At 39.0% G+C, this 19,969-nt stretch overlaps 1 protein-coding gene across 3 annotated transcripts in view; it reads left to right on the top strand.

Moving 5' to 3' along the window:
- Positions 1-1,521: 1,521 nt before the first annotated feature.
- Positions 1,522-19,969, top strand: part of ppp1r35 (protein phosphatase 1, regulatory subunit 35) — a 19,405-nt gene continuing 957 nt past the window's right edge. Inside the window, exons 1-5 of one of the 3 annotated variants that reach the window (XM_073938713.1) lie at positions 1,522-6,692; positions 10,235-10,386; positions 13,706-13,802; positions 16,268-16,465; positions 17,139-17,272. In XM_073938713.1, coding sequence (XP_073794814.1) covers positions 10,240-10,386; positions 13,706-13,802; positions 16,268-16,465; positions 17,139-17,272 — 576 coding nt within the window. In that variant the 5' untranslated portion in view covers positions 1,522-6,692; positions 10,235-10,239. Of the gene's footprint in view, positions 6,693-8,163; positions 8,451-10,234; positions 10,387-13,705; positions 13,803-16,267; positions 16,466-17,138; positions 17,273-19,969 lie in introns of those variants that run through there. The other 2 variants (NM_001045391.1, XM_073938714.1) reach the window with 2 other exon arrangements.

The raw sequence follows: 19,969 nt of genomic DNA, 5'->3' as shown, positions 1-19,969 counted from the left end.
AGGACCGGTGTTTCTAAATCGACTAAATACACTGATATCACATTTATTCACACTTTAATGTGGACTTATAATAAGTTTAATTACTACTGGAATGTGAAGACATCATCTACTGCACCTGAGTGTATCTGCAGATCTGGTATTATGAGTATTTGAGCATCATATATATATATTGCTGGATAAGTTGGCGGTTCATTCCGCCGTGGCGACCCTGGATTAATAAAGGGACTAAGCCGACAAGTATATATATATATATATATATATATATATATATATTCATTCATTTTCTTGTCGGCTTAGTCCCTTTATTAATCCGGGGTCGCCACAGCGGAATGAACCGCCAACTTATCCAGCAAGTTTTTTATGCAGCGGATGCCCTTCCAGCCACAACCCATCTCTGGGAAACATCCACACAAACATTCATACACTATGGACAATTTAGCCTACCCAATTCACCTGTACCGCATGTCTTTAGACTGTGGGGGAAACCGGAGCACCCGGAGGAAACCCACGCGAAGGCAGGGAGAACATGCAAACTCCACACAGAAACACCAACTGAGCCGAGGTTCGAACCAGCGACCTTGCTGTGAGGCGACAGCACTACCTACTGCGCACTGCCTCGCCCATATATATATATATATATACATATAAATGACTGTACATATATAACTGTAAATATAAATAACGCTACATATAAATGACTGTACATATATAACTGTAAATATAAATAACGCTACATATAAATGACTGTACATATATATAACTGTAAATATAAATAGCGGTACATATAAATGACTGTACATATATATAACTGTAAATATAAATAACGCTACATATAAATGACTGTACATATATATAACTGTAAATATAAATAGCGGTACATATAAATGACTGTACATATATAACTGTAAATATAAATAACGCTACATATAAATGACTGTACATATATAACTGTAAATATAAATAACGCTACATATAAATGACTGTACATATATAACTGTAAATATAAATAACGCTACATATAAATGACTGTACATATATATAACTGTAAATATAAATAGCGGTACATATAAATGAATGTGTATATATATATATATATATATATATATGTAGTCATATGTACAGTCATATATATATATATATATATATATATATATATATATATATATATATATATATATATATATATATATATATATATATATATATGTATGTGTGTGTGTGTGTGTGTGTGTGTGTGTGTATGGTAATTTTTCCAACTACAGCTTTAAAAATAACATAAAATATACTCAGTGATATTCATATTATTTATTAAAGTACCCATTAAATTGTATTTTATTACCGCCTACCCCAACCCCTCAACAGTAATGTAAAAATATTGATTATTGTTGTAGATCGTTACAAAAATCATGCTATGCGAGTATCTGCAGCTGTATCCCTTTTAGACTTTACCTTCCTCAAAGCTTCTAGCCTTGAGCCTTCTCTCTACGCGCATCAGAGGGCATGCGCATCAACGTCACGTTTACCCGGAAGTGCGACTGCGCGGCAGCGGTGGAGGGAGTTTAAAAAGAGTATTATTATTTTCTCAAATTAGACATTTGCTGAATAAATCCTCGCATATTTCATCACAGAAGAGTGTTCACGGAACACAGCAGGCATATATTAAAATTACAGGTAAGTTAAGAGCGTCATAATCTGTTTATTTAGATTGAAATAGTCATCGTAATGATTTATTGTCCGTTTTATACTCAGTTCTTGTCACTAACGATCCTGAATCAAGTGCAGACTAAGTTAACAATATTTCTTTATATTTTATAAAAGCACTCATCAGTTCTGTGTAAAACTAAAGTGAATCAAGCGTTAACATTGTGTGTTTGTATACAGAGATGTATTTAAGGTTTGTTTAACTACATTTCTGAATATAGATGTAAGCGGTGCTTCCCAAACCAGGATGATGCGTACTGGCGTCATTTGCGTCTATGACGTTTCCAGGAGATGAACAGCTGAGTTCAATTTGTAATGAGTCCAAGCCTTTAAAAGCGATTGCAGTTTCTGGGTCAGGAGGGGTTTTTCTTGGTTTTTGATTGCAGGTGCTGCTGAGCCGCTGGCCAAGGCTATCGTGCCGGGACGTGGGCATGATGTTGTGCGCGAGCGAATAACTGGGAGGGATAGTTGGTAGTGCTGGGGTTTCCCCGGACTAAAGTTTCGGCGGCCGCTGTTGAATTTCCAATCGCTGTTTCCCACGTCCGGTAGCGGGTAAGCGGGCCAGCAGCACAGTTATACTGTTGCGGGGTCATTGTGTGTGCATTGCATTTTGTTCGCCGGGAGTTTGAGTGAGTTTGATTGCTCCCGGCGCTTGTACTCTGTCTGTCTGTGTGTGTGTGTGCGTGCGTGCGTGCGTGCGTGCGTGCGTGTGACGGGGGATGAGCGCAGGCTAGCATCACGCTCCGTAAAGGAAATGTTAAATGACGACGGCTTGATATTTAGCTGGAGTGGTATTGATGGTAGCTTATGATTTGATTGCTGTGTGGAGTCTATTTATGGGTGTTATTTATACCTTTATATTTATGAGATTTACGGTGTGGTGTATTACAACTCTGGGTTGATGTGAAATGATGATGTGTTGCACAATTACGGTTGATACCCCTTGTTAAATGCCTTGTGGTGGTCATTTTAATTGCCTTACCTAATAATTTTTATGCCGTCCGCTAACAATCTTTACATCATGAACTTTATGTCCTTTCGATTCCCTACCTGCTGCTCCCCTTGTGTGGAATTTTAATCTTTAAGATTATTGTATAAAATAAAAGTTAAATTAGTATTTAAATGAATTGAGTGTTTGACGTTTACTTGATTATTGTGGCCCAAAATAAATACTGTATTTTGTCCAGCAAAGAACTTGTGTTGTGTGTGAATACTTTATGCCCTTTTTGGGAGGGTTACAACTTGGCGTAGTTTTGGCAGTCTGGACTTTGGGCAATAATCAGGAAAATGTCAACCACACAACAGTTAGACCAGTCACCTTCTACATCTGGTGAGCAGCAGCAGGGGGCTGATAGCTCACCTAATATAGCCCAGAATCAAGCCATGCTTATGTTTCCTTTGATGATGGGGACACCATGGTGTCAAAAATTTAGTGGGGAGAAAACGGCACAGGAGAATAATTTTCAGGATTGGCATAATATGCAAAAATCAATGTTTGATATGTACCCTTTTTCAGAGGCTCAAAAAGTTTCAGCTTTAATAAGTAATTTAGATGGGGAAGCGAAGAGGGAAGTGTTAGCTTTGCCGATAGCAGAGCGTGTAACATCAGGACAGATATTGACATTTTTGAAAAATAATTATGGGGATACAGTCCCTCTTGCAACCCTTCGTTCCCAATTTTTTACTCGTAAACAAAGGACCGATGAGAGTGTGAGACAGTTTGCATTAGTACTTCAGGAATTAAGTAATAGGTTGGAGAGTAGGGGAGATCACACTACTGGAGGCTATGTGTTACGGGATCAGTTTATTTTGGGACTTTTTGATGCCGGACTGCGGAGGGAACTTCAGGGTATGGTAAGAGCATCGTCAGATATTGCTTTTGTTGATATTAAACGAGAAGCCATCCTACAAGCAGATGCGTTTGGAGAGGTAAGGCAAGCAGTAGCTGCAACCGTACAAATGAAACCAACTCTAGATACAACCAAATTGGTAGAGGAAATTAAACAGGAGGTATTTTTGCAGCTGAAAGGAGAAATAAAAGAAATGGTAGCTGGAATGATGAGTGAAGTCCGTGAAGGAGTACAGAATATGTGGCCTAAGAGTGAGGGTGTTAGACCTAGGTATGAGTTGATGGGGGGTCGAAGAAGTTCTGATCAATTCGACCATCAGGGAAGACCTATTTGTCGGCGTTGTAAACAAGTGGGTCATATTGAAAGACGTTGTAGGACTGTAGAAGGACCACAAGGGCCTTTAAACTTATAGAGCCCACTGTACAGGCCCAAACGGTGGGTACATCAAGTAGTGGCCAATTAGAAAAGAAAGATCACCTAATAGGACAATGTCCAGTCGTGCAGGTAGAAATACAAGGAGTTAAAACATCTTGCTTAATTGATACTGGCTCGCAGGTAACCACATTGACTGAAAGTTATTTTAAGAAACATTTCGAGACCGAAGGGCCAATGGTGTATCCACCCATTCAAAAATTTAACCTAGTGGCTGCTAATGGGTTAGTCATCCCGTATATTGGCTACATTGAGGTGGATTTAAATATTTGTGGCAAAGTCATACCAAAAAGGGGCGTGCTTATTGTCAAAGATTCAAACGGATCATCATATCCAGGGTTGATTGGCATGAATGTAATTAAGGAATGTAGAGAATTTTTAATGACAAAAACTGGAGATGATTACCTAGGCTCAGAAAGTGAAGTACAAGTTAAAGTATGGCGCCAGATGTTTTCTGTGTGTGAAGATTTATTACATTTTGCTGACGAGTCGGGGCAGATAAGTTCAATTTACTGGCCCCAGGGAAGGAAAAAAATAATACCACCACAGTCAGAGATGGTGATCGAGGCATGTGCACGGGTTCGGCCTGATAAGAGGGATTATGTGGGTTTGGTAGAACCATGTCCAGATGTATTGCCAGGGCAGTTATTGGTAGCCCGATCGTTGAGTACAGTTTCAAAGGGAAGGGTTATGGTTAGAATTCTTAATCTGTCCCCAGTGGCTGTGATCCTCTCCCAACGCTGCCGGATTGGACGGCTTTCAGATGTGGAGTTGTGTTCTTCTGGCCTGCAAGGAAATGTGGAATTAAGATCATTAGATGATGACACTGTGGAGGTAAGCGTGAGACAAAATAGAGTGCAGGATGACGAACAAGTGCAGATGCCATGGCCTGTTGCTGTACCGTTAGATCCACAGCAGTTTAGTCTAAAACAACAAGAGATGATTTCTGGTTTGCTGGCTAAACATCAGAAGGTTTTCTCAGAGCATGAGGAAGATTATGGATTTACAGATAGAGTCTTGCATGTTATACCAACAGGTGATGCAGCCCCAATTAGAGAACGTTACAATAGGATTCCACCAAAATTGTATCAGGAAGTTAGGGGACTTTTAAATAACATGCTTGAGAATGGTATTATTAGGGAGAGCTATAGCCCCTGGGCAGCACCTGTAGTGCTTGTCAGAAAGAAGGACGGCACCCTTCGTTTCTGCGTAGACTACAGGTGTCTGAATGGTGTTACACATAAAGATTCATATCCTTTGCCTAGAATTGAGGAATCACTAGCCTCATTGAAAAAATCTACAGTGTTTTCAACTTTAGATTTAGCACATGGGTATTGGCAAGTGGGGGTGCACCCAGCTGACAAAGAGAAGACCGCTTTTGTTACCCCAATGGGGCTATATGAATTTAATCGGATGCCAATGGGGTTATGCAATGCTCCAGGAACGTTTCAAAGGCTGGTTGAAAGCTGTCTTGGGGATCAAAATTTTGAAACTGTGTTGCTTTATCTGGATGATATAATTATTTTCTCCTCCTCTTTTGAGGCTCACATTGACCATCTGGACTTGGTTTTTAGTCGTCTTGGGGATTTTAACCTGAAAGTAAAACCAACTAAGTGTTCTCTGTTTCAGAGCAAAGTGCATTATTTGGGCCATGTGATTTCAGAAGGAGGGGTGTCACCAGACCCAGGGAAGTTGCAAGCTGTGGAGACATGGGCGGCTCCTCAGAACATTACCCAGCTTCGGGCCTTTTTGGGCCTAGTGGGTTATTATAGACGTTTTATAAAAGACTTTGCAAAGATTGCAGCACCACTGAATTCAATGTTATGGGGGACATCGAAACGACGAACTCAACCAGCTGCAGGTAAAGCAGAGCGTTGGGCATGGGGGGAGATGCAAGAAAGCGCCTTCAAGAAATTAAAGGAGAGCCTCCTGCAAGCACCCCTATTAGCATATGCTGATTTCCAGCTGCCATTTGTGCTGTATACGGATGCCTGTCAGACGGGGTTGGGAGCAGTACTTGCTCAGGTTCAAGAAGGGAAGGAGAGAGTAATTGCCTATGCAAGCAGAAGCCTACGCCCTACGGAGAAGAACGATAAAAACTATAGCTCATTTAAATTAGAACTGCTGGCTTTAAAATGGGCTATAGCGGAAAAGTTCAGGGACTATCTTGCTGTGTCTCCCTTTACTGTGTTCACAGATAATAATCCGCTGGCTCACCTGAATACGGCTACGCTGGGGGCAGTGGAGCAACGATGGATGGCCCAATTGGCTGGATTTCAGTTTGATGTGCGCTATAGACCAGGACGGACAAATGGAAACGCTGATGCCCTCTCGAGATGGCCTGGGAAAGAGACAGATGGCCAGTCTATAGAGGATGAAGCAGTGCCATGTGGTGAGCCGGGATATGTACCATCTGAAGTGGTTCATGCTTGTGTCCATGCCTTTGTTCCAGTAGTTAAGGACCAGGAGAAGGAGCCAAGCAAAGAACGAGAGCCACAGTTGACCCAGGAGGAGTGTGTCGGACCTAGTTTGTTGGATGACTGGGTGAGGGCACAGCGGGCGGATCCAGTGCTGTCACGATTGTGGATGTATATGGACAGAGGAAGAGGCCCTGGACCAAGAGAACGAGCAGCAGAGGATCGACCTACTCAAGTGGTGCTGCGACAGTGGGGTCGTCTGGGCACCGATAGAGGATTGTTGTGCCGTGAGGTATGTGATCCAAAGACATTTGACAAACTGAAACAAGTTTTGGTGCCTCAGAGTTTGCAGAACCAAGTCCTAGAATGGGTGCACGATCGTGCCGGACACCTTGGAGTGGAAAAAACTCTCGGCTTGGCCCGTCGCCGTTTCTTTTGGCCGGGGATGACACAAGGAGTGGAGAAGTGGTGTCTTAAATGTGTTCGATGTAATCTGCATAAGACCCCAGCTAATAAAGTGAGTGCCCCGCTGGTATCCATAGATTCAGATTATCCATTACAGATTGTGTCTGTGGACTTCCTGTCACTGGAGCCTGCGCGTAGTGGGAGGTGTAACATTTTAGTTATGATGGACCATTTTACCCGTTATGCTGTGGCAGTGCCAACCATGGATCAAACAGCGGTGACAACTGCAAGGGCGTTATGGGAACATTTCATTCAGCAGTTTGGGGGATTTGATCAGTTGCACTCTGATCAGGGTCCCAATTTTGAGTCTAGAGTCATAAAGGAACTGTGTGGATTATATGACATCAGAAAGTCCCATACAACACCCTATCACCCTGCAGGGAATGGACAATGTGAGCGCTTTAATCGGACATTGTTGAGCATGCTGGGTACATTAAGGGATGACCAGAAGGAAAATTGGGACCAGCATGTAGCAGAGATGGTACAAGCCTACAATAATACCCCCCATCCATCTACAGGGTATGCCCCTTACTTTTTGATGTTTGGACGATATGCTAAGTTGCCCATGGACATTATGTTGGGTCGGGGAGATGGGTTTTCAGGAACAGTTGGCAGCTGGGTGCATCATCACCATAAAAGACTGGTAACTGCCTATAGTCAAGCGAGAAAACAGGTCCAGAAGGCTCAACTTCATCAAAAGAAGGGGTTTGATCGTAGGGTAAGAGGGGAACCTTTGCTAATAGGACAGAGGGTAATGGTTCTTAATAAGAGGGCCAGAGGAAAAGGTAAATTGGAGGATAGGTGGGAGAGGAATACATATGTGGTTATTTCTCAACCTAATCTTGACATACCAGTTTATGTTGTAAAGAAGGAAGGGGGTAATTGTGTTGAGAGGGTGTTGCACCGCAATATGTTAAGTCCCTGCAAATTTGAGGTAACCTCACATTCAGAGAATGAAGTAGGGGAGCAAGCTCCTGCTCTTCAGGTTGATCCACTGAACAGTAATTGGTGTATGTATCCTTGGGTCGGGGGCTGTCTAACAGATTTGCCTGCACCTGTAAGGGAAAATGAAAGGACTGTTATGGACAATGCTGAAACAACTGCTCCGACTATACAGAGAGAAGGACTCTCTAGCCCACCTGATGTATCAGTGGAGGGTTTGAGGCGATCTGCACGGGCCACCAAGGGCCTGTTGCCTCAGCGTTACAGAATTTAAGTGGAAATGTGTGGACACATTTTGAGTAGGGGGGGTGGATGTAAGCGGTGCTTCCCAAACCAGGATGATGCGTACTGGCGTCATTTGCGTCTATGACGTTTCCAGGAGATGAACAGCTGAGTTCAATTTGTAATGAGTCCAAGCCTTTAAAAGCGATTGCAGTTTCTGGGTCAGGAGGGGTTTTTCTTGGTTTTTGATTGCAGGTGCTGCTGAGCCGCTGGCCAAGGCTATCGTGCCGGGACGTGGGCATGATGTTGTGCGCGAGCGAATAACTGGGAGGGATAGTTGGTAGTGCTGGGGTTTCCCCGGACTAAAGTTTCGGCGGCCGCTGTTGAATTTCCAATCGCTGTTTCCCACGTCCGGTAGCGGGTAAGCGGGCCAGCAGCACAGTTATACTGTTGCGGGGTCATTGTGTGTGCATTGCATTTTGTTCGCCGGGAGTTTGAGTGAGTTTGATTGCTCCCGGCGCTTGTACTCTGTCTGTCTGTGTGTGTGTGTGCGTGCGTGCGTGCGTGCGTGCGTGCGTGTGACGGGGGATGAGCGCAGGCTAGCATCACGCTCCGTAAAGGAAATGTTAAATGACGACGGCTTGATATTTAGCTGGAGTGGTATTGATGGTAGCTTATGATTTGATTGCTGTGTGGAGTCTATTTATGGGTGTTATTTATACCTTTATATTTATGAGATTTACGGTGTGGTGTATTACAACTCTGGGTTGATGTGAAATGATGATGTGTTGCACAATTACGGTTGATACCCCTTGTTAAATGCCTTGTGGTGGTCATTTTAATTGCCTTACCTAATAATTTTTATGCCGTCCGCTAACAATCTTTACATCATGAACTTTATGTCCTTTCGATTCCCTACCTGCTGCTCCCCTTGTGTGGAATTTTAATCTTTAAGATTATTGTATAAAATAAAAGTTAAATTAGTATTTAAATGAATTGAGTGTTTGACGTTTACTTGATTATTGTGGCCCAAAATAAATACTGTATTTTGTCCAGCAAAGAACTTGTGTTGTGTGTGAATACTTTATGCCCTTTTTGGGAGGGTTACATAAAGTAAAAATGCTGCATTTTAGAGCGTTTTTCTCAACTCTTATGAGGTTAAAGCATTAATATTGTGTTGTTTAAATAAGTATAAGTAAATCTGTTAATTAAGAATTGGGTAAGCTAAATCATCATGTATGTATATGTGTGAATGGAAGTGTATGGGTGTTTCCCAGTGATGGGTTGCAGTTGGAAGGGCATCCGCTGTGTAAAACTTATGCTGGATTAGTTGGTGGTTCATTCCACTGTGGCGATCCTAGATTAATAAAGGCACTAATCTAAAAATAAAATGATTGAATGAATGGAATCTGTAAATAAATGTTTTGTAAGAAAATTAAATTAGATATAATGACATCAGTAGTTCGCAGAACAAAGGAAAAATTATATATATATATATATATATATATATATATATATATATATATATATATATATACATATACATATATATATATATATATATATATATATATATATATATATATATATATACATATATACATATATATACACATATATATATATACACACACATATATATATACACACACACACATACATACATATATATATATATACATACATACATACATACATACATACATACATACATATATATATATATATATATATATATATATATATATATATATATATATATATATATATATATATATATATATATATATATATGTATATTTGCTCAAAAATACAAACTAAATATTAATCTAAATATAAATCTCTTGTTACTGAGAGTTTTGATTTAGTACTTTTAGTTTCAATTTAATTTAGTAATTTATGAGAAATTTATCGTATATTTTTTATTTCACATATTGTATTATCTAAAAATGTCATAAAAATGTCTGTCTTTATCAACACATATCAAAAGTTTAAATAATAAACAATTATTTACTGTATTTATAAGTGCTCATGAATACAATGTCGTACATGTTCACTATGATAATGTGCTGTCATCATGGCAAAGATAAAAGAAATCTTAAATAAGACACTGTTATGATTAGAAGTTGAAAAAAAATCTCTCCGCTAAACAGAACTTGTGTAAATCAAATTGAACACGAGGGCTAATTCAGTGTCTGTGTGCAGGACTGATGGAGGTGTGTGGCGAGCCTCTGATCCGGGCGGCTCCTGAACCCTTGCGGGACGAGCGCATCCAGACCGCAGAACTGCTCTGTGCTGATCTGGACCTGTCTGTCTCTCTCACCCCCGAGCGGCCAGCAGACAGACGCCGGCGACAGGTTCGGTCCTGTGAAATATTTAAACTCACCGCAGTCAAGTTCAAACAGATCCAAAGTTAAACCCGTTTTACAGGCTGACAAATTCTGTGTGTCCACTAGATGGTGCTATCATGCACTTCTATGAGAGGTTTAATAAACACAGTTGTGTGTCAGCAGTGTGTGAATATAACTATATTATAATGATAAACAGGAATGAATTGTATTTGTTCTAACCAGACTTGATAAAGGCAGTCTGCAGAAACACTGTGATTGACATTCTCCCTTTGTACGTGTCATCAGAGGGGGAAAGCCCCGCCCACTAGTGCCCATCTCTCCATCTCATTAGCATAAACAGCAGGCCTGAGTGAGAAGCAGCCGTCTGTCAATATGCCATCAGAGCTGCTGAAGATAATGTCAGCGTAGACTAAGAGGATTATAGATGTGGAGTTTTAGATGAAGCACAAATGAACAGACCATAGACTGACATGAAGCCCACAATTACACTGAAGCACGCATGCACACCTGAAAAGCACTTTTCAATCTGTCGCTATGCTGACACACAGGCATATGTAGCTCCGCCCTTATCTGAAAAGAGCTCAATCTCGTTTGAATTTAAAGTGACAGTCACCAAAACGCCATAATTAGGTTCAAAGCCTGAAAGTGTCAGATTCAGAGAGGTAGAAAGCGTTATCTGTGTGCTATTTTCAGCTCAGACTTCACACACACACTCTAGAGACAGCAGAGATGCATTTTACAGCTTGTAAAAAGAGCTATGATAGGTCACCTTTAATTAATATGACATACACATCACAATTACTCTGGATAAGCCATATGCATTTGTTTTAATGTTATAGCAGACTTGCTAGCTTTTAACCCCTGTCCAAGGGGAGACATAAAAAACACAACAATTAAAATTACAGTACATAAAAAATTAAAATATGATTCGGCGCCTATAGCCTATTGGTTAGTGCGTCAACACATAGCACCGAGGTGCTTGCAGCGACCCGAGTTCGATTCCCGTCTCAAGGCCCTTTGCTGATCCTTCCCATCTCTGCTCCTCACACTTTCCTGTCTCTTTATCTCCAATGTCCGATCAATAAATGTGAAAACCCCTAAAAAATAAATAAATAAAAATACGTTTGACTGAATTTACATTTTTGGGTGAACTAGCCCTTTAAGAGATTCTTGACGATGTTATTTTGTTCCATTGAGGAAAACAGTACTGATCAGTTATGAGGTTTTGGCCTTTCATAACATCCAAAATAGGGTAGAAGAGTAGCTCAGTGGTTAGCACTGTGGCCTCACAGCAAGAACGTCGCTGATTCGAGTCCCAGCTAGGGTGGAGTTTGCATCTTCTCCTCGTGTTGGCGTGGGTTTCCTCCGGTTTCTCCCACAGTCCAAACACATGCGCTATAGGGGAATTGATTAACTAAATTGTCTGTAGTGTGTGTATGAGTGTGTATGGATGTTTCCCAGTACTGGGTTGTGACTGGAAGGGCATCCACTATAGCCGCTTTTCCACTATCGTGCTGAATCGTTCTTTAAACAGAACTGTTCCATTCCGTGCCAAACCGGGCCAGACAGCACGGATGCGGTTTCATTTTCCACTGTCGTGCTGCGACAAAGCTCTTTAAAACATTACACAAAACGCATCAGTAGTTGCCTTGGTAACGCATGTAAACGGCTCCCTATTATATTATATAAGCACTATTATATTTAGCAAAATGCTGCTCTATTATCTTTTTATTTTGATCATTTTATTTTTATTATTATTATTATTTTTTGTTCATAATTAACTAACAAGCTGTAGGCGAATTATTGCTAGACGTTTTAGAAAATATTTGCGTAGCTATATTAAAGATCACTAAGAACAAAAAAAAACAAAAACACAGAAACATGTTACATGCCTCATAAATGTCAAATAACTTATGTATAACTGAATCATATAATTGCCTTTAGCTGAAATGATGAAAATTGCTCTTTTTTTTAATAAAACATTTGTAAAAACTTATTGATATTTTTTGAGTAAAAGCAATACTGACATTTAAGAATCCATATTTATTTAATTCATTCATTCTTTTTACTTGTTTATTAGTGCATATGCTATAATATAAATCATACAACAGTACCTTGGACAGTTACAGTGCCGCTCCGTAAAGCTGTCAAGCAAAGTCATTTGGACGGCCGACATTACAACACGAAGTCCTTCAGGTGGTCTCGCCGGTATTAACAAGCTGTCCTGGCTTTGAATTAAAAAGTGCAATTATTTCCTCGTTGTTAAAAGAGTCTGCAAGTTCGTGTCCCATGGATATAGTGATGTTGTTGTGGAATTTGGACATCTACTAAGCGTGACTTTATTCGATGCGCAGCTGGAAAAGAAAGTCAGCAGCGCAAGTCGCTGGCATGTCTCTCCCGGATCAGAGCGAGTTTTGTGCTGTGAAATACAGCGCTGCGTGCAATAAACTCACATTCAGGCAGGCGAAGTAGGTCTGTATTCAAGACAATAAAATAATAAATTTAATGAATAAAATAATGTGATGAGTTATTCACTTCTCTGCCAGAGACTGCTCCATGGTTTTAAAACCCTTTTCAAACTGTATCGTTTAGACCTGGATCATTATTTTATATTAAATGTACTGTAGTTTATTGAGGATGTCTGATGACTAGCGCGCTTCTGCTGAGCCAGCTGTGGTAGCTTAGCAACCGAGTCGCGACGTCAACACACAGAATCTGTCAGCACAGTTCAGCATGGTTGTCTAACCGTGCCGAGAATTCCGGGCCGAGAACGGTTTGTGATCGTGCCGCGCCGTTCCAGGCTCAGTGGAGAAACAACCGTAACCGTACCGAAGTGTTCTTAGAACGGTTTGGCACGATAGTGGAAAAGCAGCTTATGTAAAACATATGCTGGAATAGTTGGTGGTTCATTCCACTGTGGTGACCACTGATTATTAAAGGGATTAAGCTGAAGGAACATGAATGAATGAACTATCGTACACTGAAAAAAATATTCATAGATGAGTAAATAAAGATAAATTAAAGATTAGGATAAATAAATTCTGTGTTATTTACTTAATATTTTACACTAAGTGGTTGTAAACAATTTATTTGGGCTTAATTTAAACAAACAAATTAAGTTGAACAGCATTAAATGTAATTTGTTTGTTTAAATTCAACACAAATAAATAGTTTGCAACAGTTCTGCATGCAACTTTTTTCAATGTATATTTAGTACCTGGATCTGCTCTGAATTAATCAGTTTTACTCCTTAAATGAAGTTTAAGTTGCTTTGTCTGTCAGATGCATTAATGTGAACATATTTGTACCATTGCGTGTGTTTCAGGTGCGTTTTAATGTGGATCCGGTGCTCATCACAGTGAACCCAGAACCCAGAAATAATCAACCCACAGCCCGGAAACCTCCGAACAAAGACGAGCATGGTTTGTGGGATATTACGATCACGACTGCTGCGTGATACTGGGAAAATATGCAATAGTCATTCTTGCAATAAAACATTTTCCTAAAAAAGAAGTATTTATTTATGTAATGATCCTACTCAAATAAACAGGTATCAGATGTTTTCCTGATCTATTTAAATTTAGTTCAGGCTAAAAATGCATTATTGTTCTCATTAGGAATAAATAACTAAGAAATGAACATCAGCTGAGATTAAGTAGTTTTCATGGTGAGTTTAGTTCAGGGGTTCCCAAACTTTTCAGCCCGCGACCCCCAAAATAACAATGCCAGTGACTCGCGACCCCCAATAACCTCTGAGGTGATTAAAAATACAGAAACCTTGCATGCAATGACGCAGACACACCAACTAAATTTGTGTCAGTGCTTTAAATGTGCCAGACAGTATAACCTAATGTTATAAAATCAAAATGCATCTGACGCTATTGCTGCCTTTAATATAATGTAATTACCCAAGGGGCGCAATCCAATAGAACTAGTAACTATAAGCTACTATAGTAACTATATAGTATATAGAAACTGTAAACGACTATTTTTATTTTCAGTATAGTTATGGATAAAATATGTTAATTCTTATGGTTTAATAAAAATAAATAGATTTTTGGAAATCACCAGGCGACCCCCCTTCATTGCCCCGCGACCCCTCGGGGGGTCCCGCCCCCTACTTTGAGAACCACTGGTTTAGTTCACCTAACTAATGTTTACTATTAAAGCATTGTTTACCACAGCCTTATAAATAGTCACAGAGTTGACAATTGATAACTATTAAGATAACCAATTAAGCCATGCTTGTTTCGCTATTTTGAACACTACTGCAAATATGTTGTGAATTTTCTTAAGAAGCACTCTAAATGTTTAAATAATGAATAGTTATTGATGGTATTTTTTAGTGCCTACAATATTAATATTGCACGTTCATTAATGTGATATTGAATGTGTGCACGTCTACCTGAAACACAAAATACCATTCAGTATATGCAACACACACGACAAAAACACACAGTCTCTCACTATTGCCAATTTGAAAGTGAAAGTAACATGTTTGTTTTATCTTTGTTTTTTAATTGATGTCTTTTGGCGATTTAATGGAATTGTAGCGATCGTGATTGTCTAAAACAATACAAGAATTAAATAAATAGCAACAAGTAGATAGTTATTTAATAATCGTGACAGGTGTAGGTTCACCTTTGAGTCACTCTAGCCAATATCAGAACAGCACCCACTGAGGAGGCGGGGATTAAGATAATAAGGCCCCATCTGATCAAACTACACAGTGTATATAAATATGCAACTCAAAAAACTTGGCATATAAATGTAATATGAATTAAATATTAAATATTTAAAAAATTAAATGTTATTTATGGCAACCCTCTGCAATACAGCTATTGCATTATTTCATAATTAACTTAGTGAAGCCTTTAAATGTCACTAAGCTGTATAGAAGTGTCTTGAAGAATATCTAGTCTAATATTATTTACTTTAAATTATAAATATAAATATAAATTTATATTTACTGTCATCATGACAAAGATGTGTGTGTGTGTGTGTGTGTGTGTGTGTGTGTGTGTGTGTGTGTGTGTGTGTGTGTGTGTGTGTGTGTGTGTGTGTGTGTGTGTGTGTGTGTGTGTGTGTGTGTGTGTGTGTGTGTGTGTGTGTGTATATATATATATATATATATATATATATATATATATATATATACACTATTGCTTATGTACTATTATTAGGATGATAATTTCCCAATAAAATTGCACAATATATTTGTTCTATGTGTTTATTTTGAATGAAAATAACATCATGGTGTAAAATTGTCCTAATACTAATAGATTTTATGAGAGTCAGTAGGAGTAAACATGTCATGAATTATCAGCGGGTGTGTCTGAAAACTGACATAATTTTTTGTCACATTGAGTAGATTCAGAAGTATTGACTCTGTGTGATTCACAGTTACATGAATCAGTAATATGAGTTACATGTATTTGACATTAGCACAGCTATTAGATATTTTCCTGATCTATTTAAATTTAATTCAGGCAGAAAAATGTAACTAAGAATAAAGAAAAAAAAAATTAACTAAGAAATAAACATCAGCTGAGATTATTAATAGTTTTTGTAGTTTTAATGATGAGTTTAGTTTATTTAGCTAATGTTAACTATTGGAGCGTTATTACCATAGCCTTATAAATAGTCAAAGAGTTGTGAAATAAGTGATAACTGAAAACTATTAAGATATTAATTTACTACTAACCTATTAAAATTATTCTCCTAATAATAATAGATTTTGTGAAATTCAGTAGGAGTAAACTTATCATGAATTATCAAGAGGTGTGTCTGATTATTTTTAGTCTTCAGAAATATTCAGAAATATATCATCTGTGTGATTCATCTCGGCTTGAATCAGTAATATGAGTCCACATCTGTTCATATTTAGGTGTTGAAACGGATCGGGAGCAGAGCAGAGAGTGTGACGGACAGCAGACACATGAGGCGGAGCTAAACACCACCCTGGCACTGAGGGCGGAGCTTGAGGAGGAGGCGGAGCAAACCTTTGATGCTGAGAAAGCAGTTCGGGAGAAATTACAGAGTTCAACACTCACAAAGAACCACGTCAACAGCAAAGCAGCAGAAGGTGAGGCCGAGGCGAATGACTGTCAGAGGCACTCGTTTAATTAAAGTTAAAAATAATTTATAAATATGAATAATTTAATGAAAATTTAAAGAATAAGGTGACACGGTGGTGCAGTAGGTAGCACAGCAAGAATGTCGCTGGTTTGAGTGTCGCCTGGGTCAATTGGCATTTCTGTGTGGAGTTTGCATGTTCTCCCCATGTTGGCATGGGTTTACTCTGGGTGCTCCGGTTTCCCCTACAGTCCAAACACATGAGCTATAGGGGAATTGAATAAGCTAAATTGGCCATAGTGTATGTGTGTGAATGCAGGGGTGTATGGGTGTTTCCAATGTGTTAATTTGTGGCTGGAAGTGCATCTGCCATTTAAAACATATGCTGGATTAGTTGGTGGTTCATTCCGCTGTGGTGAACCCTGATTAATAAAGGGACTAAGCTAATAATAAAATAAATGAATGTAAAGAATTATTCACTATGTTTTGAAATGCGTATGATCACACCAATCTCTTGCATGTTCATTATTATAATGTTTTGTATTATTGAATATCAGCAGGTGTCTAATGACGCATCACAACACCACGATCTGCAAAACATCTCAACACATGACACCCAGTGGAGCTGAAATGCTTTAGGGTTTTTCTGTTTTGTCGTTTATTTTCCTCCTTGTTTTCTGCAGGTCTGAATTTCCCTCGCTCTCAGCAGCTGTACCGGGCCTTAGTCAGCGTCAGCCTATCACGCGATCAGCTCATCAGCCAAGCACTCCAGGATAGGCCAGCGTTGGCCCCGCCTACCGCCAGCCAGAACAATAAGGTCAGAGTTCAGTCGGTGCCAGTAATGCAGTTTTCAGTTGTTGGAGATGTAAATAAACGGAGCTATTTCACATAACTGTGATCCTGCTTTCAGCGGTCATCACTATCTTAAACTTCTTGAAAGTTTTTAATATCTTGCAGGGCTCAACAATAAGGAATGCCCGCTGGTCCGGGGCCAGTGTGCAAGACGCTCGGGACAGTATACAGAATGGTTACTGGCCCGATAGGGGCCAGTGCTGCTTTGTCACTAAAGTTTAATTTGGCTGCGACTGTTTGTCAATTGCGTGCTTTCATGCCCAAACGTTTGTTTCAGAACTTGTTTGCCCAGTAAGCGCAATTCGTGCGGCTAATATGATTATTATGTTGATGGATCAAGCAAGAACAAGAAGTGAAATGCATTTTAAATTAAGTTTTACAAATAAATGAATAATAAAAAACACTGACAGTATTATAGACTGATGTAATGAGCCGGCTTATAAAACTAGGAATTTTGGTGGATTTTAAACAAACAAAAAACATAAAATTGTCAACTAAATAATTAAACTAAACCACACATTAAACAATTCACTTTAATTAATCTAATCAGTATTGTATTAAAATTAAATCATTTTTAAATTGTCAGTTGTATTTAAAGAAAAGTTATGCTGAATAACTAAATGGCTAACTTCTTTTTTTAGTGGGGCCAGAGAAAATTTTGGCAGGGCAAGTAAAAATCTGAACCACTCGCCCGATCGGGCCAGTAGAAAAAAATCCCTAGCGTTGAACCCTGTTTTGATTATTATAAATTTTTTGCAGCTTTTTATAGTTTACATAAAGATAATTTGTGCTAATTAAAAGGTGTATTTTAAAAATAGTGAAAACACCGGAGTTTTTCCTTGTATTATTTGAGGAAATAAGAATATTATCATAAAAAAGATCACATTAATCTTGTAGAACTGCACTCATCTTTACTCTGAAATATTCAGCTTCATTACTCTCTCTTGATAAAAAATTGGGTGTCTTGAGGTGTGCCATGGGCGGAGCTACTGATTCAACACTGCAAGAACTACATTGTGTCATTAACCATATTAAAGTGATGCATTCTAAGGGGCTGTTCACACAGAATTGTTGTAATTCTAAAACTATGTGCTTTTTATGTGGACAAAAAAACTACATACTTTTGATGTGAGTAACAGAAGAGTGTCAAAGGCTCATTAACGTACCATTCTTTTGCTTAGTTTCAAGACCTGTCAATCATCTTGACACATCATCCTCATTGTTGTCATATTTAATGTCCTACATTATTATAGATGCAGCTGTGTGTTAATCTGCTATTCTCGAATCTTTCATGCAGACTCGCTCTTTTTCAGCATACCACAATTTGGGGACACTAATTATATTTTCCAATATCATTTAGGATGGATAGTATGCAATTTGGGATGCAGCAGGTGTTTTCTACTGCTGGACATTTAAACCAGTGTAAAGTAGAATCTATAGTAGTAAACTAAGTGCATGCTTTACAACACAATAATATTTGCACTGCTCTTTTGTCTTGTTTGTGTAATCCCAGTTTGTTATATTTGACTTCCTGTATGTTTGTTTATCTTTTTGTGGCATTCTTTGTAAATTGTCCTTGAGCTCTGGAACGCTATATAAATAAAAATTCATATTATTATTATTTGTAACATGTAATACAGTAATATTTTAACATGTTAAAGGGGATGTTCATCTTTTATTTTTCCATTATTATTATTATTGTTATTTCATTTCATTTTCTTATCGGCTTAGTCCCTTTATTAATCTGGGGTCGCCACAGCGGAATGAACCGCCAACTTATCCAGCAAGTTTTTACGCAGCGGATGCCCTTCCAGCCGCAACCCATCTCTGGGAAATATTGTTATTAATATTGCTTAAAATGATTTGATTGGCCTTGTTACATAACTAAAAACAGGAGCTGAATTATTATAATTTTTTTGCAGCACTAGTTACTAAAGTTGGGTTAATAGACCATGCCATCATCCATCGCTGATGGCCGCTAGACATCACGATGCTGAGCCGGCATTGCGTTCCCCCTCCCCGCCCCCATCACAGCAGCAACCCGCTCATGAAAAACACTCACTCAGGCCTCGTTTACACTAATATGGCTTGGTTTTAAAATACATTTCAGAATGAAAATGATCCACATCCACACTGGTGTTTCACCTAGCAATTCTGAACAGCCTTCCATCCACACTATATTGCTGAAAACACACATCACGTGACCACACACACACTGTCATGCGCTGCAGCATATGCGTGCATCTGAGCTCCAGCAGTCAGCGGGTGCTTTGAGCACAAAACCCCAGAGAGCAGTGCATATTGGACAGTTTATCTAGAATGTATTGCTGGATGGCGTCTCACTATTATTGTTAAAGGTGATATTTAATTCATCTTGTCTCTATCTAACGACTCTTCAGTCTTTTGAATCTATCAGGTAGCATGTCACACCGTCAGTACACTGCTTCAGTCTTTCGCTTTCACACTTGTACTTAGTAACATTAGTGTAAACCTCAGACGCTGCTGGTTGGTTGCTGTTGTTTTTGCTCCTTTTTACCAACCAAGTTTGTGGACTTCATTATACATGCCAATTGTGTGTACGCCATTTGTGTATCTTTATTTATTTATGATTTGTTTATGAGTAAAACAAAGACCATGCGGATCAGGTAGTTGAAAGAGTAGG

Source organism: Danio rerio, chromosome 23 (genome assembly GCF_049306965.1).
Source record: "Danio rerio strain Tuebingen ecotype United States chromosome 23, GRCz12tu, whole genome shotgun sequence".
Lineage (NCBI taxonomy): Eukaryota > Metazoa > Chordata > Actinopteri > Cypriniformes > Danionidae > Danio > Danio rerio.
Note: the sequence above shows the minus strand (reverse complement) of the source record. Positions and strands in the feature narration are given on the sequence as shown.